Raw genomic sequence first — 27,737 nt, 5'->3', positions numbered from 1 at the left:
TAGTCCACTGCTACTCAGAGTTGTGTGTATCAGTGGTTCTTCTTCTGGTTGCCACCAGTTTTACTTTCACAACCATCTACTTCTTCCACTACTGCTATTATTTATTCTGTTGCCTGGATATCAACTGATCGTCCTGATGCAATCCCTGAGCAAACATACGTCTCTCTTATTTTCAGAGTGCTATATCTGCTGAATGTATATGACGGTCCGTGTGGGCTTATTGTGAACTTAGTGGTTGAATGAGATAGCAAGTGCACTAGGTAACATCTCACTCCTGTTCTCCATCACACCATACATTTTTCTGGTCATTATAACTTTATCACGTTTTGTGATAAGTAATAAGATTTGGGGTGACTCAGTAATCTTGACTGATAGATTTATACTGAGCACGTAGGTACTAAACACTGTCAACTCCTAGCACTAGTGCACCATGTACCTAATTGAATCTTATACGCTAAGCAAACTAAATACCTCAAAGGCGATGGGGCCAGATAACATCTCTCCGTGGGTCCTGAGAGAGGGAGCAGAGGCGCTTTGTGTACTTGCAAATCTTTTACTCAGTTGGTTCATGGATGTTTGTATTGCCTTCGTGTTTATTGAATGTGTTCGTGATGCACCTACTGCCCCGCAGTTTCATTTCAATGTTTCGAGTTAGGAACTAGTTCAACACTGCCTCTCAAAGGTCTGAGTGCAATCTAGCACTTTATATTTCCCAAGAAAAAGAGGTTAGGTTAGGTAAGGTTTGTCAGGAAACAGGACAAGTGCCTCCAGACGCGGGTCTTAGTCGTATGATGACCCGCAGCTGGAGCTCTTTGGTCATCTGACCGAGGTCTTGGGAAAGAGAAGGTATAATATTTGCCAGGAAACAGAAGTGTTTCCTGACACGGGTCTTAGTCATATGACCCACAGCTGGGCTTTTGGTCATCTGACCGAGGCCTTCTGCTGGCTTATCGGTTTGAGTGACACACAGGTCAGGATAAGTTATGTTAGTTTAATTAAGATGAATATCGGCCAGGATCTTCCTCTAAAACACACACACACACACACACACACACACACACACACACACACACACGCACACACACACACATATATATATATATATATATATATATATATATATATATATATATATATATATATATATATATATATATATATATATATATATAATTATTAATCTAGCAGTGCAGGTATTGATCCTCATAAATGTATTAATATAAATAATGGTAGATATAATGTAGCTAAGAGTTGTTAGGATTTTTAACCTAGAGGGGTCAGTGCGTCAGCGAGGATTGTCTAATTTCCATTCAACTTTTAGTGTATATACATTGATACACACATCTCAGTGTATATACACTGATATATACATACCTGTGTATATACACTGATATATACATACCTCTGTGTATATACACTGATATATACATACCTCTGTGTATATACACTGATATATACATACCTCTGTGTATATACACTGATATATACATACCTCTGTGTATATACACTGATATATACATACCTGTGTATATACACTAAGTCACGTGTAAGGAAGTGAGTCAATACCAGGAATAGATATTACAATCTCTAATTATATATGATAATTGGACAATATATGCAAATGAAGTCTTGTGGATTATTATAATTATCATCACGGAGAAGCGCTCAACTCGTAGGGGTCACACAGCATCCGGGGAGTGAGAGGTAATCAGGTTTGATCCAACTGGCCAGGAAAGCCATTCGCCAGAATTAATGCTGAAGGAGAGGCTTCCGTTGTATTAGATTAGATTTTTGCCACCGAAGTGGCTAGTTTATTGTGCACCCCATATCCATCCTGTGGACGGTAGCGCGAGAGCATATGGATACACAAAAGGCCTAGGAACTAGGCCCCAAAGGGTTAACAGGAATACATATGGATTTATATCTACATATCTATAGTTCACTTATCTGTTACAAGCAAATTTAGGAAATTTGCTTAGTATATCTGGTATCTTATTTTTATTAATAAGATATCTTGACATGGCACATAGGTTATTATACTGTCTGTCTCTGTATTCCTCAATAAGTGGACAACTAAGCACATAGTGTTCAAGACAGTGACCATATGTCTGATCACATAATTTACATTTAGTTTGATCATCATCTGTGTGTCTCCCAAACTGCCAGAAGTACTTGTAACCAAGCCTAAGCCTGGCCACTACAACATCAGTCATTACTTGTAACCAAGCCTAAGTCTGGCCACTACAACATCAGTCAGTACTTGTAACCAAGCCTAAGCCTGGCCACTACAACATCAGTCAGTACTTGTAACCAAGTCTAAGCCTGGCCACTACAACATCAGTCAGTACTTGTAACCCTAAGCCTGGCCACTACAACATCAGTCAGTGCTTGTAACCAAGCCTAAGCCTGGCCACTACAACATCAGTCAGTACTTGTAACCAAGCCTAAGCCTGGCCACTACAACATCAGTCAGTACTTGTAACCAAGCCTAAGTCTGGCCACTACAACATCAGTCAGTACTTGTAACCAAGCCTAAGTCTGGCCACTACAACATCAGTCAATACTTGTAACCAAGCCTAAGCCTGGCCACTACAACATCAGTCAGTACTTGTAACCAAGCCTAAGCCTGGCCACTACAACATCAGTCAGTACTTGTAACCAAGCCTAAGCCTGGCCACTACAACATCAGTCAGTACTTGTAACCAAGCCTAAGCTTGGCCACTACAACATCAGTCAGTACTTGTAACCAAGCCTAAGCCTGGCCACTACAACATCAGTCAGTACTTGTAACCAAGCCTAAGCTTGGCCACTACAACATCAGTCAGTACTTGTAACCAAGCCTAAGTCTGGCCACTACAACATCAGTCAGTACTTGTAACCAAGCCTAAGTCTGGCCACTACAACATCAGTCAGTGTTCACATTGCAAGTTGCTCCATAAACATACTTATCTACGTTCATGTTATCATGAACGTAGTATTGATAGTATTGTAGCTCTTGGGCTGTACGTAAGTAATTTCTCATACATATTCATTACACAACTTTGGTTTGGCTAATTGGTTAACTGGATTTAAAGTTCTACTGCACGTAAGTCATTATGGCTGGTTGGATTGTTAGGTTTAAAGTCTATCTACTACACGAGGTTCATTATGGCTAATTTGGTTCTTAGGTTTAAAGTCTATCCACTAAACGAGGGTCATTAAGGCTGGTTTGGTTGTTAGGTTTAAAGCCTATCTTCTAAACGAGGGTCATTAAGGCTGGTTTGGTTGTTAGGTTTAAAGCCTATCTACTACACGAGGGTCATTAAGGCTGGTTGGGTTGTTAGGTTTAAAGCCTATCTACTACACGAGGGTCATTAAGGCTGGTTGGGTTGTTAGGTTTAAAGTCTATCTACTACACGAGGGTCATTAAGGCTTCAGGTCACCTGTACACCACCAGTCAAGAATACTTTAATACCTAAAATACTGAGTAATGTAAACACCGAGTATATACAATGACTGATTCACCTTCAAATATATTAATAAAAGTCAATGCAAGTGAATATATAAGATGAAGGTTACATATTTATCAATATAAAAAATAATAATATTGCATAAAGGGAAATTAGCTAATTATTTATTCTGTGGCTCTGTTATTATGGTGACTTCAACAAAGTCTGGCCTTGACATGATTAGTAAGTATGTAAGTTAATTTAGGTATAGATACACATATGTACAGTTGATACATAGTGACATATTACCTGGAGAGAGTTTACCTGGAGAGAGTTCCGGGGGTCAACGCCGGTTTTGCGAATTAAGGATAGTAAGATATGTGTAAATTACCAGGGATAAATACAAAAACGGTCAGTGACTTATTTTCATTTGGATCCTTGATCAGGTAGCCTATTCGTGTCTTTTATTATTATGTTTTGGTGTGATCCGTTATAATCCATCAGGATAAGTATGGAGAAGAAGAGAATCAGAGCTAGAGGTTGCTACCACCTACAACTCACAAGACTGCCACTCCAATGAGCCCTCCTGGGGCGGGGCAGATGGCAGACCAGAGGCTTCTCCCTACGAGCCCCATGAGTGCAGGGAATGTGGCTAGGCCTGGGGACAGTTGGTCCTAGAAGATGAGGAGGTACTTGTACCTCCTCCCATGACAGACATAAGTCTCAGACACCCAAGACAGGGAACCAAGGTCGGGTCACCATCTGGGAAAGACCCGGACCGGGAGATTACCAGCGAATCAAGAAGGAGTTGTCTCTTTAAGATCCCCTGAAATGGGAATAGTATGTATTTATTATTATTATTAAAGATTAGCCGGTATTCTCCCGGCCCGGGCCTTTTCCAAGTGGTGGCCCGGCCTTGGCTCCTTCTTTAGGGAGTGTCTGAGACCTAAGTCTCCCATGGGAGGAGGCACAAGTACCTCCTCATCTTTGGGACCAACTGTCCCGAGGCCTAGCCACAAGCTAGGCCTCTCTGGTCTGCCATCCCCGCCCCAAGGGGGCTAATGGGAATGACAGTCTTGTGAGCTTAAGGGTCGGGCTCAGGCACCTACCCTACCCTAGAAGGGTTAGGCATGGTGTCGATCTTCCTGTGTTCACCCATCAGTGAAATAGGTACCTGGGTGTTATTGTACTGACGTGGGTCGCATCCTGGGACAAAACTGACCTAATTTTCCGAAATGCTTTGCATAACAAGCAACTTTCTATAATATAGTAGTATGTCATTGATGTCAACTATGATCTGTATTTTTTTTTTTTTTATTCGCCGGTATTCTCCCGGCCCGGGTCTTTTCCAAGTAGTGGTGACCCGGCCTTGGCTCCCTATCTGGGGAGTGTCTCGAGACCTAAGTCTCCCATGGGAGGAGGTACAAGTACCCCCTCATCTTTGGGACCAACTGTCCCTAAGCCTAGCCACATTCCCCGCCCTCACGGGGCTCGTAGGGAGAAGCTAGGCCTCTGGTCTGCCATCTGCCCCGCCCCACAAAGGGGCTCGTGGGGATGGCAGTCTTATGAGCTGCAGGTGGTAGCAAGCTCAGGCTATATATATATGATCTGTATACCTTGTACATGTACTTGTAGACATGAAGATATTATTATGATAATTGTACTTATCAGTACGTACCTGTACCTACATGAACTTAATTCATTTACAAGGACCCCCATGGAGGTCACTTTCTCTGACTTTTTTTTGGGTTATTCCAGGTTCTCTACACATATACCACTATGTATGATAATCTGTGTAACTGTATTTGTGTATATACCTGAATAAACATACAACATACTTACTTACTTACAAAATGTTACGCCAAGGAGCACTGTCCAAATATATTAGTTAGTCATCAATTATTTACATTTCGTAATTCATAAAAAATGAAGTTTTGTTTGAGGGATAACTATGGTAATATTGATATACTTCGAGGCTTGTGCCTTGGTAAGATAAAATTTGTTTGGGGTTTTAACCCGAGGGAGGGTTAACCACCCGGGATAACCTAAAAAAGTCTGTCTCATCGAAGACTTGAGATCACGAAGAAATAGGGTTTGTTTTCAATCTTGTCCCCTAGGATGAGACCCACAAAAGTTGACCAACACCCGGGTACTTACTGCTAGGTGAACATGGATAGCAGGTGTAAGGAAACATACCCACAGTTTCTACCCATGCCATGTATCGAACCAAGGACACTCAGTATGTGAGATGAGTGTGTTATCAACCGAGCTGCAATACTATAATCGTTTTCGTCAAGTATTCATGATCGTCCAAGAAAGGACAAGTAGACCTGCTTCAGAATTCCTTCATTTTTTTTTTTGTTCTTATTCTTCATTGGGTCTGAATCCAAATTTGCTGTAATTATCAATAGGAATTTCCCTAGATGCTGTAACTAGTCTTGTGAGGGTTGTGAACTGGAGACCAGGCCTAGTACTGTTTACTTTTTCCAGAGACAAGACCTACGTAATGCTAATTGTCTTTAATATGGTTCGTAGTGATTGATTTGTGTAAGTTTATTGTAGGCCATGGATTGTTCAGTCTATTGTGAACCGTGAGTTGATCAGTCTATTGTGAACTATGGTTGTTCACTATTATTTTGAAGCCATATAATTTAATTCTTGTGAGCAGTGCATTTTGTAGTGATGTAATGTGGTGAAGAGGATATTCTGTACTCAGATATTTATATTCCAGCAGAGATTTGGCTCTCTAATGGTACTGAAGTTGCTAATTGAGACATATTATGAAGCCTAAATAATAATTTTTAGATAAGGTGTCGAGGTGGTGTTGGTAAATGGGGGTTTAAAGCCTAGCGTCTACACAAGGGTCATTAAAGGCTGTGTGTAGTCTTTTTCACCATTAGGCAAGAATATTTTAATACCTGAAACAGGGAATTAAGTAAATTCTCTCTGTGTATATACCCTGTGAGGTTCTAATTTCTTGGTTTACAGATGATCTAAAATCAAATGAAATCTCTCAGTTAGGTTAGGTAAGGTTTGTCAGGAAACAGGACAAGTATTTCCTGACGCGGGTCTTAGTCATGTGACCCGTCGTGGAGCTTTTTGGTTATGTGACCGAGGCCTTCCACTGGCTTACCACCCCTTATTTCTCTAACATAACCACGTATTTGACACAGCCTATTTAGGAACACCATGTAAAAAAAAAAAAACAATAAAATTATGAACTTCTAGTTATAACCATTTCTTTAATGTTTCAGTAATTCTAATGTCTAGTTTACCTGGAGTTTACCTGGAGAGAGTTTCGGGGGTCAACGCCCCCGCGGCCCGGTCTGTGACCAGGCCTCCTGGTGGATCAGCGCCTGATCAACCAGGCTGTTGCTGCTGGCTGCACGCAAACCAACGTACGAGCCACAGCCCGGCTGATCAGGAACTGACTTTAGGTGCTTGTCCAGTGCCAGCTTGAAGACTGCCAGGTGTCTGTTGGTAATCCCCCTTATGTGTGCTGGGAGGCAGTTGAACAGTCTCGGGCCCCTGACACTTATTGTATGGTCTCTTAACGTGCTAGTGACACCCCTGCTTTTCATTGGGGGGATGGTGCATCGTCTGCCAAGTCTTTTGCTTTCGTAGTGAGTGATTTTCGTGTGCAAGTTCGGTACTAGTCCCTCTAGGATTTTCCAGGTGTATATAATCATGTATCTCTCCCTCCTGCGTTCCAGGGAATACAGGTTTAGAAACCTCAAGCGCTCCCAGTAATTGAGGTGTTTTATCTCCGTTATGCGCGCCGTGAAAGTTCTCTGTACATTTTCTAGGTCGGCAATTTCACCTGCCTTGAAAGGTGCTGTTAGAGTGCAGCAATATTCCAGCCTAGATAGAACAAGTGACCTGAAGAGTGTCATCATGGGCTTGGCCTCCCTAGTTTTGAAGGTTCTCATTATCCATCCTGTCATTTTTCTAGCAGATGCGATTGATACAATGTTATGGTCCTTGAAGGTGAGATCCTCCGACATAATCACTCCCAGGTCTTTGACGTTGGTGTTTCGCTCTATTTTGTGGCCAGAATTTGTTTTGTACTCTGATGAAGATTTAATTTCCTCATGTTTACCATATCTGAGTAATTGAAATTTCTCATCGTTGAACTTCATATTGTTTTCTGCAGCCCACTGAAAGATTTGGTTGATGTCCGCCTGGAGCCTTGCAGTGTCTGCAATGGAAGACACTATCATGCAGATTCGGGTGTCATCTGCAAAGGAAGACACGGTGCTGTGGCTGACATCCTTGTCTATGTCGGATATGAGGATGAGGAACAAGATGGGAGCTAGTACTGTGCCTTGTGGAACAGAGCTTTTCACCGTAGCTGCCTCGGACTTTACTCTGTTGACGACTACTCTCTGTGTTCTGTTAGTGAGGAAATTATAGATCCATCGACCGACTTTTCCTGTTATTCCTTTAGCGCGCATTTTGTGCGCTATTACGCCATGGTCACACTTGTCGAAGGCTTTTGCAAAGTCTGTATATATTACATCTGCATTCTTTTTGTCTTCTAGTGCATTTAGGACCTTGTCGTAGTGATCCAGTAGTTGAGACAGACAGGAGCGACCTGTTCTAAACCCATGTTGCCCTGGGTTGTGTAACTGATGGGTTTCTAGATGGGTGGTGATCTTGCTTCTTGGTAGCGAACTCAGCTCACACATTAGGACGTGTTTCCTTAAGACACCTAGCAACAGCAGCAACAGCCTGGTTGATCAGGCGCTGATCCACCAGGAGGCCTGGTCACAGACCGGGCCGCGGGGGCGTTGACCCCCGAAACTCTCTCCAGGTAAACTCCAGGTACTGCCACTGTTCACCTAACAATAAAATACGTACCTGGGTGTTAGCTGACTGGTGTGGGTCGCATCGTAATTTGCCCGAAATGCTCTGAATAATAATAATAATAATAATAATAATAATAATATCTTTATTTCTACCAGTACATGTACAAGGTATACAGACCATAGTTGACATCAGTGACGTACTACTATATAGAAAGTATCTTGTTATGCTGAACATTTCCCGCAAATGAGGTCAGTTTTGTCCCCAGGATGCGATCCACACCAATCGACTAACTCCCAAGTACCTATTTTACTGTTAGGTGAACTTGGACAGCAGGTGTGTCTTCAGGAAACATATCCTAATGTTTCCACCCGTAACGGGGATCGGACCAAGGCTCTCAGTGTGTGAGCTGAGTGCGCTACCAACCGAGTTCCGGGACAGGTACATAATTGGTCCAGGGACTGGACTCCAAAGTTTTGATAGCTGAGCAAGTTACAGAGGTAATGAACTCACAATTTACAAAGGTAATGAACTCACAATTTACAAAGGTAATGAACTCACAATTTACAAACATTTCCTACAAACACAACATAACACAAAAAGGTCTACATAGCAGTGTAAGTTCAGGAGATTTCTCCATAGCATTACTCAGGTCAAATTGCCCTGACACACAAATAATGTATTTCCTTCCTGTTTCGTTCATTAATTTCTTCAAAACACATTCGTAATATATTTTAATGTGTGCAGGGGCGTGATCCGACCTCTCAATGCAATACAATTTACATACGATTCATTATTCTCTGTTTATTTTGGGGAGCTTGACTTTGCTTTTTCCGGTGGTGAAATCTGGGGTTTGGTGATGCATAAATAGACTTAGAGTTCACCAGTATGTTCACTTCTCTCTGTGTGGTCAGCGGTACAAGACTTCCCAAGATGTGGGTCCTCGTATGGCTGTCAGCTTTAATCTTTACTGCCACAGTCACCTCTAGTCCGAGTAAGTTACAATATTCTCTTCAGGCATAATATAGTAGCCTTATTTTTTGCTCCACTGTCATTCTCTGGGTTACAGAGGCACATAATGGGTCCACTGACTGGGCAGCCTTGTAACAGTTACTACAAATTACAGTCATAATAGACTAATTATTTATGATCTCGTTACAGTCGTAACAAGTTGACAAAACAGGCATGAATTCAATTAGCAACATTAAAATGTAGTTTGTAAGAGGTTTTGAATTTTAGCAAGGCATGGTTGAATATGGATACGCTTACGTTGTTAGGAGTCATTAACAGTAGGAAGAGTCAGGGTATTTTTCCAGATACCCTGAAGATTTGTGCATTCCAGCACATAATGACGCAGGGCGTGACAAGAGTCCATCTAGCAAACTTTACATTTAGTTATGTCTATGCCAGCTGCTGATACAGTCTCCCAGAGGTACTTGTAACCCAGCTGGAGCCTGGCAGTAGTGACATCCAGAGGTGCTGGAGCCTGGCAGTAGAGGTATCCAGAGGTGCTTGAAGCCCAGCTGGAGCCTGACAGCAATGTCATCCAGAGGTACTTGTGGTCTAGCTAGAGCCTGGAAATAGTGATATTCAGAGATAAATCAAATCACAAAACGGGTGGCAAGTGAGTCCTCAAACTTGCAGGGCAGTGATTTTTACATGCAATACATTTCGGGCTGACAAATCAAGAGGCTTACATTCTTCCTAAATCTAGACCCAGGACACTACTCAAGACATATGTACCTAAAAGTATTAAGTATGAGTTCTTTGACTCTTGTGGGTTGCATTCTGGGGAAGGTTATTATTATTATTATTATTATTATCCATTTAAGGGTTAAACCCGATAGGGCTCGTACAACGTTGTTGTTGGGAAAGAGGTCAGGACCCCAATATAAATGAGCCACACTGCTTGCTTTGAAATAGTAATCCTCTAGTGTTAATAGTCTTCTAGGGGTTAATAATTCTCCGAGTTTGGTAATCCGAAGATTGTCTCTTAAATGTATGTTTACATCGCAAGGTTTTGTCCCTCAGGTGACGATGGTTTATTCGGGAATAACTGGCGTTCCTCCTTAGACTTTATAGATCAGCCTGGTCTGGACACCACCGTCAGGTTCACCGGCAGCCAAGGAGATGCCTCACTTGTCTCATCAGTCAACCACAGGAACCAAGCTGATCAGTTCAACCACCGCAACGATCAGTCTCCAGGTTTTACGAGACCACAGATCCGTGGAGGCAGCACCAACTTCGGTGTCTCCAGCTTCCCTCTGAACGGGCCGCGAACCCAAGACGGACGGTTGAACTTCGGGCAACAGTCTCCGGTCTTCAAGACCCTAAGTAGCACTGAAGGCGGTGCTTTCGGGTCCCAAAGTGATCAGCGTGTTGTTGCGATCCCATTGGATGACCAAGATGGACAGTTCAGATTACGTCAACAATCACCCATCATTAGGAGACAAGTGGGCAGTGGCACCAGTTTTGGATCTATCGTCCCTGTGAACGACCGTAACAATCAAGATAGCCAGTTCAGACTTGGTCAACAAATTCCCTTTGGGAGACAGGTAGGCGGTGCTCCCACCTTCGGACCCAACATCCCTGTGAACGACCGCAACAATCTAGATAACCAGTTCAGACTTAGTCAACAAATTCCCTTCGGGAGACAGGTAGGCAGTGCTCCCACTTTCGGACCCAGCATCCCTGTGAACGACCGCAACAATCCGGATGGACATTTTAGGATTGGTCAACAATCTCCCATATTCACGAGACTACATGTAGGCAGTGGGAACAACTTCGGCTTCCCTAACGGCCCTGTAAACGAACAACTTAGTCCAGATGGTCAGCTGAACTTCGGACAGCAGTTTCCCAGGAGACGCCAACAAGGAAGCAGTAGCAACACCTTCGGCTTCCAGAACGGCCAACGAGATGTAACCACATTCGGTTCCACAAACAAAGACATCCAATTGAACCTCCGTCAGCAATCTCCGAGCTTCAGGAGACGTCAACATGGGAGCAATAGTAGCACCTTGGGTTCCCAGAGCGGCCACTTAGATGATTTCCCATCAGTCGACTCCAAAAACACAGAAAGCCAGTTGAGCCTCCGTCAGCAGTCTCCCATCTTCAGAAGACGCCAACAAGGATTTGGAAGCAGCACTGTCAGATCCCAGACCGACCACCAAGATGTCGACTCCACGGACAAAGAAAACCAGTTGAACCTCCGTCAGCAGTCTCCCAACTTCCCAAAAGAACATGAAGAGGCCATATTCGGGTCCCCAAGTGAACAGCGACCTATAGTAATCCCAGCAGTGGAGCACCTCGATCAAGAGAGCAAACCGGACATTCGTCAGTCTCCCAGTTACACGGTAAGTGGAAGTGTCTTACATATGAAGGGTCATTCAGAGCCTGGGATGAGTGGGATGTAATCAAATTTGATCTAAGAAGAGGGCAGTAATTCCTTCTCTCTGAAACGCTTCTCTAACATCAAAACACCTTCCCTGAAAGGACCGGGATGTACAGAAATAGGAATAGAGTAAGGAGAGGGGAAAATACAATATACAAACAATTATTAACTATTTTTATTTATTTTGTCTTTGCAAACAGTTCATTGAGATTTTATATTTACAATAGTGGGTTGCAATGCAAAGAGAACCTCTATTATGCCTAGGCATTATGCGCCAACTTACTATGATAATTTCTTTAGTGATAAGTAGTCAGTAAGCCATTAAATTAAGTCAGCCCATAATGCCTAGGCATAATAGAGGCTCTCCTTGCACTGCAACCCATTATTATAAAAATATAATCTCAATGTACTACTTGCAAAGAAATAAATGAATTTGAATTTGAAATCTAAATCCTTAGCGTTCAATACGGAGTGAGCTGTTAGTGGCCCCTATAAACCCCAACAAAAAGATGATCTGAATCTTTTCAAGTGTATTTGAGGAGGTTCGATGCTCCGACACCCCAGGCTAGTTAATGAGGTTTTAAAGTCTATAGACCACAGTAGGATCATCAAGGCTACACGTAACCTCTTCACCACCAGACCAGAATATTTTAATCCCTAAAGCAGGAATTTAGATTACTCTCAATGTATATACGCTGAGAGATATACATATAATTCTCGATGTATATATTCTGCGACATACCTGAGTCTATGGGTGTCCTGACCTGGCTACAGCATCGGGTTTAAAGAACTTAAAACCAGAAAATTAATTTGAAAAACAAATTTAAAGTCATTAATCGATTTTTTTCGGATATTCATGGAAAAAAATTCTTACATTTATCAAAATAAATAAATTATTTATTCTAACAGGAGGCAAATAAACTTATCCTGTACAGACACAATACTAACAGAACTAGGCTCTACTAGAACGAGGTTTTGCTTATAAATGAGCGAAACGTTGCCCTAACAGAAACTTTGCTCTGTTAAAAAAGTTTTTTAATACCATACCTGTCATAAGGATATATACACTGACAGGTGTATGTCAGTGTATATACACTGAGAATTAACATTAATCACTGTTTTAGGATTACAGAAAATATTTTTGAATTGTGGTGAACAAGTTTTTTTTTTCCATTTTAAATAGTTTAAATGCCCCTAGACTAGGCAGGTTGTTTAACCTTTTAATAGTCAGGACTTTTTATTTACGTTACGCAGCCAAAAAAGCGTATCAAGGTGTCGTAGAAGAAAGAAAATAAAGTGTAGAAAGAGGTGGGAATGTTGTACTTATGGACCATAACGTCGGGGTACGTTTGGCCAACAGTAACATCCTAGTTGATCAGGGCCCTGGTTCACCATGAGGCCTGGTCACAGACCGGGCCGTGGGGCGTTGACCCCCGAAACCATCTCCAGGTATAGATGGGACCCTGATGCAGCCCTGTCTTGAGAGGACCGTCAGGGAAGAGGGTTTGTTCCCTGATGCTGTCTACCTCACCTTCCCAGGTTTGAGGGCTGATCTCTCACTGTTATAAAGGGTCCGTCGTTGTAAGGTAGTGCGTCCATGGGATGCAGGAGGAGGGAAATAAATCTGCTGTGAGTATCAGTGTAATCACTGCGCAGATTTTTATGATTAAGCTGGAGAGCCGCGAAGTCCTCCTCTTCTTGCTCAAGAGTTCTCTCCAACTGGTCCAACTCATCACTGAGCCTTCTCTCCAACTGGTCCAACTCATCACTGAGCCTTCTATGCTCAATCTCAAGGATATTTAAATCAAAACCCCTGTCAATGAACCATTGACTGATATCAGATAATTCATCATTTAGTTTCTTATTTTGTTCATACGTGCGAGACAATAGAACGGACGAATCCCCTATTTGTATCCTGAGATCGTGTTCTGCGTCCTGTAACCTATCTAACTTATGAAACAATTTGTCTCTCGAAGCTCTTCTAGCGTCACGCACTTCGAAGGACCTGATTTTTTGCTCCCAGTGATGCTTTTCCTTTAAAAGGTCAAGGAGACTTTCGTCAACCTCTGGAAGAAGCACGATAACTTCATCCTCTTGGCTGCCGAGGTCGTCGTCCTCCTGTAATATTTTAATAACGCGACCGCCATCGACCCTTATACTTTCTTCTCCATCCTCGGGAGAGTCGTCTGGAAGAAGCACGACGACTTCAACGTCTTGGCTGCCGAGGTCGTCGTCCTTCTGTAATATTTCAGTAACACGACCTTCATCTACGTTAATACTTTCTTCTTCATCCTCGGGAGAGTAGTCTGGAAGAAGCACGATGACTTCAACCTCTTGGCTGCCGAGGTCGTCGTCCTTCTCCTGTAATACTTCAATAACGCGACCGTCATCAACGCTTATACTTTCTTCTGCATTCCCGGGAGAGTTGTCTGGAAGAAGCACGACGACTTCTTCAGCCTCTTGGCTTCCCCATTCTTCATCGTCGTCCCCGCTTAGGACACTCCATCCGCTCAGTTCGGTGTTGCTCAACTCTTCCAACAACTCGCGGTCCTTGTTCCGCTCTCCTTCCCCGTCCACCTCGGAGCTCCACCAGTCTTCATCGTCGTCCCCGCTTAGGACACTCCATCCGCTCAGTTCGGTGTTGCTCAACTCTTCCAACAACTCGCGGTCCTTGTTCCGCTCTCCTTCCCCGTCCACCTCGGAGCTCCACCAGTCTTCATCGTTGTCCTCGGAGTTCCACCACAAGCTCAATTCTGAGCTCGATTCTTCGTATTCATCGCCTAGGTAAGATTCTCGATGATCTTCGTCGTCTTCCTCTTGGGACCTTCCCCACTCACTATCACCAGCAGACAGGAGAAGCCCATCGTCTTCTTCCTGCAACCAGTTAAGGTCCCCCACATCATCCTCCTGGCGGAGGTCATCACTCTCATGAAGGAACAGAGCTTGTTCTTCACTAATGTCATCCTCGTCCTCGACGCTGTATTTATCGCTGAGGAGGAGCTGGAGCGAGGGGAAGTCAGCTTCCTCTGGCTCAATAAGGTACTCGACGTCCCTCCTGCTAGAACCCTGGCTGTAGTCTCTCTTCCCCCAAGTCCAATACAGAACTAACGAGAGAATAACTATTAATTTTAAAAAAGTCATTTTTAATCTTTTTAATTCTGATACATATTGTTTACAACACTCGCCAAGCCACAACGAAAGAGATGAAACTCGAGATGACGATGGGGTACTTAGTGGGAACACCAGCAATATACTGTCACCCTACTGTACATGATAGTTACACAGTAGGAACACCAACAGTGTGCTGCTACACTACTGTACATAATAGTACACAGTGGGACAGAGTGCTACCACACTATTCTACATGATAGTTACATGATGGGAGCACCAGCAATGTGCTACGACCCTACTGTACATGACAGTTACATGGTGGGAACACCAGCAATGTAGGTGGGAACACCAGCAATGCACTGCCACTCTGCTGTACATGATAGTTACACAGCAGGAACACCAACAGTGTTCTACTACACTACTGTACATATTAGTATACAGTGGTACAGTGTGCTACCACACTATTCTACATGATAGTTACGTGGTGGGAACACCAGCAATGTACTACCACCCTACTGTACATGAGTTTCATGGTGGGAACACCAGCAATGTACTGCCACTACTGTACATGATAATTATATGGTGGGAACACCAGCAATGTACTGCCACTCTACTGTACATGATAGTTGCATGGTGGGAACACCAGCGATGTGCTGCCACTCTACTGTACATGATAGTTACAAAGAAGGAACACCAACACTGTGCTACTACACTATAGTATCTTCACAATACACAGCAGTATTTTACAGTACACTGCAGTATCTTTACAGTACACTGCAGTATCTTCACAATACACTGATCTGTTAGTGACCTGATAAGGCCCACTGTGTGGCCGAATTGTCAACAAACGCTCGCACGATAAAGATACCGAATTGCTGCCTGATAGGTGTCCTTGTTTCTTCTTCTTATAAATACCTGATGGGACGGTTCTGGCCTGTAGGAAGCTGGGATACAGTAGCCCAGGCTAGGGAAGCCAGGACCACCAGCTACCACCATCACAACATACATAATAAATCAGTGACCCTAGACACAGGAATAAGTCTTCGGAGGACTGATTCATCCAGCGATTCTCTCTGATTTGTGAAGTGTTGGACTTGTAAGCCAGTGGAAGGCCTCGGTCAAATGACCGAAAGCTCCAGTGGCGGGTTGGGAACAATTGGGCTGATTCTTGATGAACTTAACCTAACCTTAGGTGTCCCGTAGCTCGACTGGTAGCTCACACACTGAGGTCTGTGGTTCGATCCCCGTATGGGTGGAAACAGTTGGATGTGTTTCCTTAAGGCACCTGTTGTGTATGCTCACCTAGCAGTTAAATAGGTACCTGAGTGTTAGTGGACTGGTGTGGGTCGCATCCTGGGACAAAACTGACCTAATTTGCGGGAAATGCTCAGCATAACAAGCGGCTTTCCATACAGTAGTATGTCACTGATGTCAGCTATGGTCTGTATACCTTGTACATAAAGATTGTTATTATAACCTAACTGAACAGTCTATCCGAATCACCGCATCACATCAACAATAGACTTTACATTTCAAGTGATCCATCCAATTCTTTGAATCCTCTTTATTGACTCGAACAATTGAACTAAAGCAGTGAGTCATAGTAAGTGGACAATTCAAAGTCCACATTAATCCTTATTTATTGGAAGCTTATTTGACGCTTTTCCACAGCTGAAATTTGGTCTTAGTGACCCTCGTGTAGTCCACAACCTTTACACCTCACATATTTACATTTAGTTTACAGTATATACGTCCACATGACAAATAACTAACACTGGTTATAGAACGGAATAAATTGGGAAATATAGATGAATGGTTTAGAGAACCGACAAGTTGATGAATTAGACACATGTTCAACACTTGGGTACCGTTTCCTCAATAAAGATTCGCAGGTGTTACACATGTGTCTAATTTATCAAGGTGAGAAAAAACAAGCGTCTTCTATTTAAGGTTTTAATTCTAGCATAATTTCGAAGAAATTATAATGGTGGTTCTGTTACAAGGCATATATATATATATATATATATATATATATATATATATATATATATATATATATATATATATATATATATATATATATATATATATATATATATATATATATATATGTCGTGCCGAATATGCAAAACTGGTCAATTAGCAAGAACTCATTTAAAATTAAGTCCTTTCTAAAAATTTCTCTTATACGTTTAAAGATATATTTTTTTCACTAATGTTAATGTAAAAATTTTTAATTTTGCACCAAAAGAAACTTAGAAAACTTACCTAACCTTATTATAACAAGAACAATTTATTTTAGCCTAACCTAACTAAATATATTTTAGATTTGTTTACAATAATTTAATACTAAACAAACACAATGAAATATATTTTTTTCGTTAGGTTCAGAATGATTTTGGCGAAATTATTGCATACACAAATTTTCACTTGTCCTATATGGCAAGATGAGCGTTGCTATTTAAGCCAAGATCGCAAGTTCTGCCTATTCGGCACGACATGTATATATATATATATATATATATATATATATATATACATTATATATATATATATATATATACATTATATATATATATATATATATGGTATATAGTATATATGGTAGTAGGTTGGTAGACAGCAACCACCCAGGGAGGTACTACCGTCCTGCCAAGTGAGTGTAAAACGAAGCCTGTGATTGTTTTACATGATGGTAGGATTGCTGATGTCTTTTGTCTGTCTCATAAATATGCAAGATTACAGGCATGTCTTGCTACTTCTACTTACACTTAGGTCACACTACACATACATGTACACATTTATTTATACACACTCATCTGAGTTTTCTTTGATTTTATCTCAATAGTTCTTGGTCTTATTAATTTTCCTTTTATATCCATGGGGAAGTGGAATAAGAATCTTTCCTCCGTAAGCCATGCGTGTTGTAAAAGTCAACTAAAATGCCGGGAACAATGGGCTAGTAACCCCTTTTCCTGTAAAGATTACTAAAAAGAATAAGAAGAAGAAAATTGTCAAAGTGGGAAGTCTGAATGTGCGTGGATGTTGTGCAGATGATAAGAAAGAGATGATTGTGGATGTTATGAATGAGAAGAAGCTGGATGTCCTGGCTTTAAGTGAAACAAAGCTGAAGGGGGTGGGAGAGTTTCAGTGGAGAGGAATAAATGGGATTAGGTCAGGGGTTTCAAATAGAGTTAGAGCTAAAGAAGGAGTAGCAATAATGTTGAAGGATAAGCTATGGCAGGAAAAGAGGGACTATAAATGTATTAATTCAAGGATTATGTGGAGTAAAATAAAGATTGGATGTGAAAAGTGGGTTATAATAAGCGTGTATGCACCTGGAGAAGAGAGAAGTGTAGAGGAGAGAGAGAGATTTTGGGAAATGTTGAGTGAATGCGTGGGGAGTTTTGAATCAAGTGTGAGAGTAATGGTGGTTGGGGATTTTAATGCTAAAGTGGGTAAAAATGTTATGGAGGGAGTAGTAGGTAAATTTGGGGTGCCAGGGGTAAATGTAAATGGGGAGCCTTTAATTGAGCTATGTGTAGAAAGAAATTTGGTAATAAGTAATACATATTTTATGAAAAAGAGGATAAATAAATATACAAGGTATGATGTAGCACGTAATGAAAGTAGTTTATTAGATTATGTATTGGTGGATAAAAGGTTGATGGGTAGGCTCCAGGATGTACATGTTTATAGAGGGGCAACTGATATATCGGATCATTATTTAGTTGTAGCTACAGTTAGAGTAAGAGGTAGATGGGAAAACAGGAAGGTGGCAACAACAAGTAAGAGGGAGGTGAAAGTGTATAAACTAAGGGAGGAGGAAGTTCGGGTGAGATATAAGCGACTATTGGCAGAAAGGTGGGCTAGTGCAAAGATGAGTAGTGGGGGGGTTGAAGAGGGTTGGAATAGTTTTAAAAATGCAGTATTAGAATGTGGGGCAGAAGTTTGTGGTTATAGGAGGGTGGGGGCAGGAGGAAAGAGGAGTGATTGGTGGAATGATGAAGTAAAGGGTGTGATAAAAGAGAAAAAGGTAGCTTATGAGAGGTTTTTACAAAGCAGAAGTGTTATAAGAAGAGCAGAGTATATGGAGAGTAAAAGAAAGGTAAAGAGAGTGGTGAGAGAGTGCAAAAGGAGAGCAGATGATAGAGTGGGAGAGGCACTGTCAAGAAATTTTAATGAAAATAAGAAAAAAATTTGGAGTGAGTTAAACAAGTTAAGAAAGCCTAGGGAAAATATGGATTTGTCAGTTAAAAACAGAGTAGGGGAGTTAGTAGATGGGGAGATGGAGGTATTGGGTAGATGGCGAGAATATTTTGAGGAACTTTTAAATGTTAAGGAAGAAACAGAGGCAGTAATTTCATGCACTGGTCAGGGAGGTATACCATCTTTTAGGAGTGAAGAAGAGCAGAATGTAAGTGTGGGGGAGGTACGTGAGGCATTACGTAAAATGAAAGGGGGTAAAGCAGCTGGAACTGATGGGATCATGATAGAAATGTTAAAAGCAGGGGGGGATATAGTGTTGGAGTGGTTGGTACTTTTGTTTAATAAATGTATGAAAGAGGGGAAGGTACCTAGGGATTGGCAGAGAGCATGTATAGTCCCTTTATATAAAGGGAAAGGGGACAAAAGAGACTGTAAAAATTATAGAGGAATAAGCTTACTGAGTATACCAGGAAAAGTGTACGGTAGGGTTATAATTGAAAGAATTAGAGGTAAGACAGAATGTAGGATTGCGGATGAGCAAGGAGGTTTTAGAGTGGGTAGGGGATGTGTAGATCAGGTGTTTACATTGAAGCATATATGTGAACAGTATTTAGATAAAGATAGGGAAGTTTTTATTGCATTTATGGATTTAGAAAAGGCATATGATAGAGTGGATAGAGGAGCAATGTGGCAGATGTTGCAAGTATATGGAATAGGTGGTAAGTTATTAAATGCTGTAAAGAGTTTTTATGAGGATAGTGAGGCTCAGGTTAGGGTGTGTAGAAGAGAGGGAGACTACTTCCCGGTAAAAGTAGGTCTTAGACAGGGATGTGTAATGTCACCATGGTTGTTTAATATATTTATAGATGGGGTTGTAAAGGAAGTAAATGCTAGGGTGTTTGGGAGAGGGGTGGGATTAAATTATGGGGAATCAAATTCAAAATGGGAATTGACACAGTTACTTTTTGCTGATGATACTGTGCTTATGGGAGATTCTAAAGAAAAATTGCAAAGGTTAGTGGATGAGTTTGGGAATGTGTGTAAAGGTAGAAAGTTGAAAGTGAACATAGAAAAGAGTAAGGTGATGAGGGTGTCAAATGATTTAGATAAAGAAAAATTGGATATCAAATTGGGGAGGAGGAGTATGGAAGAAGTGAATGTTTTCAGATACTTGGGAGTTGACGTGTCGGCGGATGGATTTATGAAGGATGAGGTTAATCATAGAATTGATGAGGGAAAAAAGGTGAGTGGTGCGTTGAGGTATATGTGGAGTCAAAAAACGTTATCTATGGAGGCAAAGAAGGGAATGTATGAAAGTATAGTAGTACCAACACTCTTATATGGGTGTGAAGCTTGGGTGGTAAATGCAGCAGCGAGGAGACGGTTGGAGGCAGCGGAGATGTCCTGTTTAAGGGCAATGTGTGGTGTAAATATTATGCAGAAAATTCGGAGTGTGGAAATTAGGAGAAGGTGTGGAGTTAATAAAAGTATTAGTCAGAGGGCAGAAGAGGGGTTGTTGAGGTGGTTTGGTCATTTAGAGAGAATGGATCACAGTAGAATGACATGGAAAGCATATAAATCTATAGGGGAAGGCAGGCGGGGTAGGGGTCGTCCTCGAAAGGGTTGGAGAGAGGGGGTAAAGGAGGTTTTGTGGGTAAGGGGCTTGGACTTCCAGCAAGCGTGCGTGAGCGTGTTAGATAGGAGTGAATGGAGACGAATGGTACTTGGGACCTGACGATCTGTTGGAGTGTGAGCAGGGTAATATTTAGTGAAGGGATTCAGGGAAACCGGTTATTTTCATATAGTCGGACTTGAGTCCTGGAAATGGGAAGTACAATGCCTGCACTTTAAAGGAGGGGTTTGGGATATTGGCAGTTTGGAGGGATATGTTGTGTATCTTTATATGTGTATGCTTCTAGACTGTTGTATTCTGAGCACCTCTGCAAAAACAGTGATAATGTGCGAGTGTGGTGAAAGTGTTGAATGATGATGAAAGTATTTTCTTTTTGGGGATTTTCTTTCTTTTTTGGGTCACCCTGCCTCGGTGGGAGACGGCCGACTTGTTGAAAAAAAAAAAAAAATATATATATATATATATATATATATATATATATATATATATACATATATATGTATATACATATATATATATATATATATATTATCTGTCCATAGACCACATCATATAAATTGATGGCAATTTTATTGTAAATTAACGGTATATTTGGTTCATGGTGCACGAAAAAGATTTAGCCATAGACTGGGGAAGACCTAAACGCTGGAACTGGTCTATAGGCTGCGACAGGGGTGTAGGTTGGAGTTGGCCTATAGGCTGGCTGGTAGGTCGGGTACCTGGCTTCTCCCTGGTAGGTGACCTCAGCCAAGTAGCCAGAGTCACCACTGACAGTGTAGGTCACCTGTTGCAGACGACCGTCGGGGAGCTGCACGCTACACGTAACCTTTTTAACTTCGGAATATTTTAATCCCTAATTGATTATAATTTGATTTTGAATCTTAAGCTTAATTATTTCAATCATTTTAAGCTCTAAAGCAGGAATTTAGATTGTGATGAATGGTTTGAAAAACCGACAAGTTGAAGATTGAGACACTTATGCAACATATGGGAATCTTTATTCAGGAAACGTTTCGCCACACAGTGGCTTCATCAGTCCAATACAAAGAAGAAAGGCGTAAGGAGAGGAGGAGTTTGAGGTAATCAGTCCCTCAGCCTGGAGTCGGTGTGTTCAGTCCATCAATCTTGTAGAATGTACAGCATAGGGCCGTAGACGTGGCTTATATACTGTAGTGAGGTGAGGTGTAGCAGGAGGAGGTGGGGTCATAGTGGTACCATCCACTAGTCGAAGTAGGTCGTATTCCAAAGGTTGGACAAGTGTTGAAGAATTCTTTGTAACAAGATCCCATGATGCTGCAGTGTCTGACAGTTGTGATGAATGGTTTGAAAAACCGACAAGTTGAAGATTGAGACACTTATGCAACATATGGGAATCTACGGCGCTAGTTAGTTAGTTAAAGATTAGCCGGTATTCTCCCGGCCCGGGCCTTGTCCAAGTGGTGGCCCGGCCTTGGCTCCCTCTTTAGGGAGTGTCTGAGACCTAAGTCTCCCATGGGAGGAGGCACAAGTACCTCCTCATCTTTGGGACCAACTGTCCCCAGGCCTAGCCACAAGCCAGGCCTCTCTGGTCTGCCATCCCCACCCCAAGGGGACTAATGGGAATGACAGTCTTATGAGCTAAAGGCTCGGGCTCAGGCACCTACCCTACCCTAGAAGGGTTAGGCATGGTGTCGATCCATCTACGGCGCTATGCTGTACATTCTACAATATTGATGGACTGAACACATCGACTCCAGGCTGAGAGACTGATTACCTCAAACTCCTCCTCTCCTTACGCCTTTCTTCTTTGTATTGGACTGATGAAGCCACTGTGTGGCGAAACGTTTCCTGAATAAAGATTCCCATATGTTGCATAAGTGTCTCAATCTTCAGGAATTTAGATTACTGTCAATGTATATACGCTGAGAGACATAATTATAACTCTCGATGTATATATCCTGCGACATACCCGAGTCTATGGGTGTCATGACCTGGCTACAGCATCGGGTTTAAAGAACTTAAAACCAGAAAATTAATTTGAGAAGCAAATTAAAAGCCATTAATCGCATTTTTTTCGGATATTCATAGAAAAAATTCTTACATTTATCAATATAAATATAAGAGTTTATCCAAAAAAAATATTATTTATTCTAACAGGAGGCAAATAAACTTATCCTGGACAGACACAATACTAACAGAACTAGGCTTTACTGGAACGAGGTTTTGCGTATAAATGAGCGAAACGTTGCCCTAACGGAAACTTTGCTCTGTTAAAAAGTACTTTTAATACCATACCTGTTATAAGGATATATACACTGGGAGGTGTATATCAGTGTTTATACACTGAGAGTTTACATTGAGCACTGTTTTATGTATTACAGTATTCTTGACTTGTGGTGTACAAGTGACATGCAGCCTTAATGATCCTCATTTAATAGATAGACATCAAACCCCATTAAGAAACTAGCCAGTCTAAATGACCCTCGTCTAGTAGAGAGACTTCGAACCCCTTTCGCTAACCAACCAGCCTTAATTACCTTCGCATAGTAGACAGACTTTAAATCCCACTAATCAACCAAAGAGCCTTAATGACCCTTGTGTAGTAGACAGACTTTGAACCCTGTTAAGTAACCAACCAGCCTTAATGGCCCTTGTATTTCCATTGGGAACCCTGGTTAGTAGACAGACTTTAAATCTAGATAACCAACTAACCGTGTATACATCTTTCGGCGGTCTTAGAAATCAAAATGATTCTTTTTACAGGTTTTACGGCTGTCTGGTCTTAATCTCCTAGCAAACGACATTACCACCGACCACACTAGAAACTCCTCCCACGTAGCCACCACCACCACAGCTAGCACCACAGCTACCACCTTCGGAACCACCACAACCACAATCCCACCAACGCTGAACTTCAGCACAAACTCCTCCCACGTAGCCACCACCACCACAGCTAGCACCACAGCTACCACCTTCGGAACCACCACAACCACAATCCCACCAACGCTGAACTTCAGCACACTCTTCAAAGGCGGGGTAAGCTTACCAGCTGGAGCTGCGTTCTTGGGCATGTCGACAGCAACGCTTTAGCGTACTGGCATAACTGGCTATAACTGTGACGTTTATATGGACAACATTTCTCCCTCTTTAAAGCTTTATGTTAAGTCACGTGAGATGTATTTGTTGGTATATATGCACCGAGAGATGTGTATGTCTGTATATATACACTGAGAAGTGTGTGTGTCACTCAGTGTATATACACTGGTAGTTTATATTACTCACTATTTTAGGTATTAAAGTATTCTTGACTGGTGGTGAACAGGTGACCTGCAGCCTTAATGACCATCGTGTAGTAGATAGACTTTAAACTCAACCACACCAGGTATTGTCGACAAGTATCGGAAACAGACACAGGACATAGGGTAAACTTATCATATCCAACGTTTCGCCCAGGGGCGAAAAGTGTTGTCTATAATACAATCATCTACTTTAAACTCCATGGACTCAGGTACCAGCTTCTGCTGCGAGTATTATAAGTGAATTTTTAATTACGTATCTGTTCCTTGTGGTAGGTGCCTTATGATGCCGGTGAAGGGCTCTCGATCCAAGGCATTGGAGCTACCTATTCTTCCTCCCCCCCCCTCTTCGAATCAAAGCTGATTACCTCCCGTTTCCTTCCCCGCCGTGTGCCTCGTGTGGGTTTAACACTTCCCCTCGAGTATAATAATAATAATAATAATAATAATAATAATAATAATAATAATAATAATAATAATAATAATAAATAACAACAATAATAATTATAATAATAATAATAGTAATAATAATAATAATATGATATGGGAAACTCATCTATTTTTTTGTCAACAGCTTAAAAAAGATATGCGGGTTGAGGGAGGTGAGTCTCCAGCTCCTGGTTCCTCAAGCAAGTCGACCACTGGAACCACCACTGCCAGTACCCCCATAACTCCTACGATCAATTAGGTCTATCGCCTAGGCCTACTGCAGTAACTGGGTACCTTAACTAGGCTTACGACAGAAAAACTGAACATAAGCCTACCATCGAGGCCAGTTGCAATATGTTCACCACCAGGACCACGGTTCGAGCCTCCTGTTCGTTCTTCCGTTTATTCATCACAGTTCGATTGCTAGCGCACTCAGCTCACAAAATGAAGTCCGGGGTCGATCCCCGGTACGGGTGGAAACATTAGGACATGTTTCCTTAAGACACCTGCTGTCTATGTTCACCTAGTAGTCAGTAGGTACCTGAGTGTTAGTTATCTTTCACCTGTTGTCCATGTTCACCTAGCAGTAAAATAGGTACCTGGGTGTTAGTGGACTGGTGTGGGTCGCATCCTGGGACATGTAGAATTATTATTATTATTATTATTATTATTATTATTATTATTATTATTATTATTATTAATTATTATTATTATTATTAATTTATGTACCGACAATTAATTAAAAATGTTTAATATTAGGCCCTTATTTAAAATAAATGTTTATTTTACCGAAAATATGTGAGTTTTAGTGGATAAAATTTAAAAAAAAATTATATATAAATTAAAAATATATATAAAATGAAAAGAAAATAGAATCAGCATTTTATTTTTTTTTAAATGATCAAAGTCGACAAAAAAATCTTCATGGCTGAAACGGAATTATTTTTTGGGAACCAAAAGTAACAGTGAAGATACTGGTAAGATATTAATTTTAATTTTTAAAGTGGAGTGGTAAGCCAGTGGAAGGCCTCGGTCAGATGACCTAAAGCTCTAACTGTGGGTCATCATATGACTAAGACCCGCGTCAGAAAATACTTGTCCTGTTTCGCTTTCCAGGAGTTTTGTCAAGCCGTAACAAAGCTCCTGGAGACCGAAACGTTGCCTCAATAAAATGTCACATTAGTTACATATGTGTTCTTTTTACCTAACATATTGTCGGTAATTCTGCCAACAGTATAACAATTATTTCCCTTATTTTGAAGGTTCTTATTATCCACTCTGTCATCTTGTTGTTGCGACCTTTATCTTATTCTGTTCTTTGAAAGAAAGATCCAAATTATTACGAATTCCAGTTTCTTAACACAATCGAAACTTTCCCCGCTGGATTCTAAGGAATCTGAAATAAAAGTGAGAAAAAAATTCAGAGAAATATTGAAAATTCGCATTTTTTTGTGTGACTGCCAAATTTTTTGAGTTTAGTGAGCCCTTACATACTACATTTACTCTACTGCTTTCTTGTAGAGCCGGTCATGTTCTCATGTACAGTGATATCTTTCTCCAAGATTTTCTTTTGTAACTCGAGAACGCCTCATGCGACAGGCTTCAAACTTTCACTGCTGGTGAACTGTAGCTAGGGAAAGGCTTGTGGAGCTACTGGAATGGGCAGGTGCCCTCTTCTCAGTTTTTTAAAGCCAATTCTGCCAAGTCAGCTCTGGTCTGTATACCTTGTACATGTACTTGTATACCTTGTACATGTACTTGTATACCTTGTACATGTACTTGTAGAAATAAAGATATTATATTATTATTATTATTATTCAGATTCCTTGTGATAACCAGCGATAACTAGCAACAGATTCTTGCAATAACTAGCGATAACCTCTTCTGCTTGGCTGGTCTGTAGTCTTAAAAGCTTGGCATTGTTAATGGAACTTACATATGTGGTAAAGGATTTAGAAAATTGACGAGTTGAAGAATGAGAGACTTTTGCAGCATTTGGGAACTGTAGATGAATAGTTCAGAGAACCGACATGTTGTTGAATTAGACACATGTGCAACGTGAGTTGCACATGTGTCTAATTCAACATCAACAGCATTTGGGAATCTTCATTTAGGAAACGATTCGCTACACAGTGGCTTCATCAGTCCAATACAGGGAAGAACGGAAGAAAAAAGAGGAGGATTTTGGGGTAATCAGTCCCTCAACCTGGAGTCGATGTGTTCAGTCCATTAATTTCGTGCACGTTCCTGGGACCATGTTCATGGTCCCGGGACCTTGTTGATGATTCTGGGACCTTGTTAATGGTCCTGGGATCTTTTTCATGGTTCCAAGACCTTGTTAACTGTACTGGGACCTTTGTCATAGCCCTGGGACCTTGTTGATGGTCTTTGGATCTTTTTCATGGTCCTGGGACTTTTCATGGTCCTGGAACCTTTTTCACGGTCCTGGGCCCTTGTTCACGGTCCTGGGATCTTTTTTATGGTCCTAGGACCTTGTAATACTGCAACACTGCAAGCTCCTGATGTGTTGATTGCAACACGAAAGGCCTAGAGCTATCATTCAACTCACCCTTTGGTTGTTTTGCATGTGACTTAACAGTTGCGAAAAAATCGCAAAGGTTTGATTTCCAAGACCATTTAAACCCCCGTAAGTTCGGCAAGCGGGACAAGCAGCCCCAGGTCTGTCTACTCGGGGTTGCCACATTCTTCATACACTCTAAATCTGTAAGATTTAATCTAGTAATGAAGCCTCCATTTACTTGAAACAATTCTGCTGCCCATGTTTACCTAGCTGTAAATAGGTACCTGGGTGTTAGTCGACTCTTGTGGGTAGCATCCTGGGGAGGGGGTAGTACCACATCTTCAATGCTGCCAGATTTTGAAATAAATTAAGTTGGATAACAGCTCCTGGCCTGTAAATGAACCCAAGTAGGATAGCAATACATATCTAGTACAATGTACAAACATACTGAGAGACAGTCACCTCTCTTATAAAGCCAGTTTACACAATGGAATATTTGGTAAATGTGATTGAAATGGAATAGCAAATGGAAAGGATTTCGTAGTACCTGCTGTTCAATTTTGGATGAATTTACTCAATTATATTCACAAAAAAATCCATCTATTTAGAAGAGCCTCATAAGAAAGGTGACTATACAACCTTTTTTTTTTTTTTTTTTTATTTTTTATTCGCCGGTATTCTCCCGGCCCGGGTCTTTTCCAAGTAGTGGTGACCCGGCCTTGGCTCCCTATCTGGGGAGTGTCTCGAGACGTAAGTCTCCCATGGGAGGAGGTACAAGTACCCCCTCATCTTTGGGACCAACTGTCCCTAAGCCTAGCCACATTCCCCGCCCTCACGGGGCTCGTAGGGAGAAGCTAGGCCTCTGGTCTGCCATCTGCCCCGCCCCACAAAGGGGCTCGTGGGGATGGCAGTCTTATGAGCTGCAGATGGTAGC

General features: G+C 41.5%; 1 protein-coding gene across 1 annotated transcript; it reads left to right on the top strand.

Moving 5' to 3' along the window:
• The first annotated feature begins 9,101 nt into the window (after positions 1–9,101).
• Positions 9,102–26,082, top strand: LOC128699832 (sericin 1). The gene is made up of 4 exons (XM_053792609.2): positions 9,102–9,228; positions 10,266–11,587; positions 23,321–23,593; positions 24,428–26,082. The coding sequence occupies exons 1-4, from the start codon at positions 9,123–9,125 to the stop codon at positions 24,539–24,541; spliced, it is 1,815 nt and encodes a 604-aa protein (XP_053648584.2). The 5' UTR covers positions 9,102–9,122; the 3' UTR covers positions 24,542–26,082.
• Positions 26,083–27,737: the final 1,655 nt, after the last annotated feature.

Source organism: Cherax quadricarinatus, chromosome 81 (assembly GCF_038502225.1).
Source record: "Cherax quadricarinatus isolate ZL_2023a chromosome 81, ASM3850222v1, whole genome shotgun sequence".
Taxonomy (NCBI): domain Eukaryota; kingdom Metazoa; phylum Arthropoda; class Malacostraca; order Decapoda; family Parastacidae; genus Cherax; species Cherax quadricarinatus.
Note: the sequence above shows the minus strand (reverse complement) of the source record. Positions and strands in the feature narration are given on the sequence as shown.

What these genes read in the sequence shown, in the direction of transcription:
- LOC128699832 (XM_053792609.2), top strand. Translation starts at nt 9,123, where the DNA reads ATGTTCACTTCTCTCTGTGTGGTCAGCGGTACAAGACTTCCCAAGATG. An exon ending in CACAGTCACCTCTAGTCCGA is followed by an intron (nt 9,229 to 10,265) that starts GTAAGTTACAAT and finishes TTTGTCCCTCAG; the next exon opens with GTGACGATGGTTTATTCGGG. An exon ending in GTCAGTCTCCCAGTTACACG is followed by an intron (nt 11,588 to 23,320) that starts GTAAGTGGAAGT and finishes TTCTTTTTACAG; the next exon opens with GTTTTACGGCTGTCTGGTCT.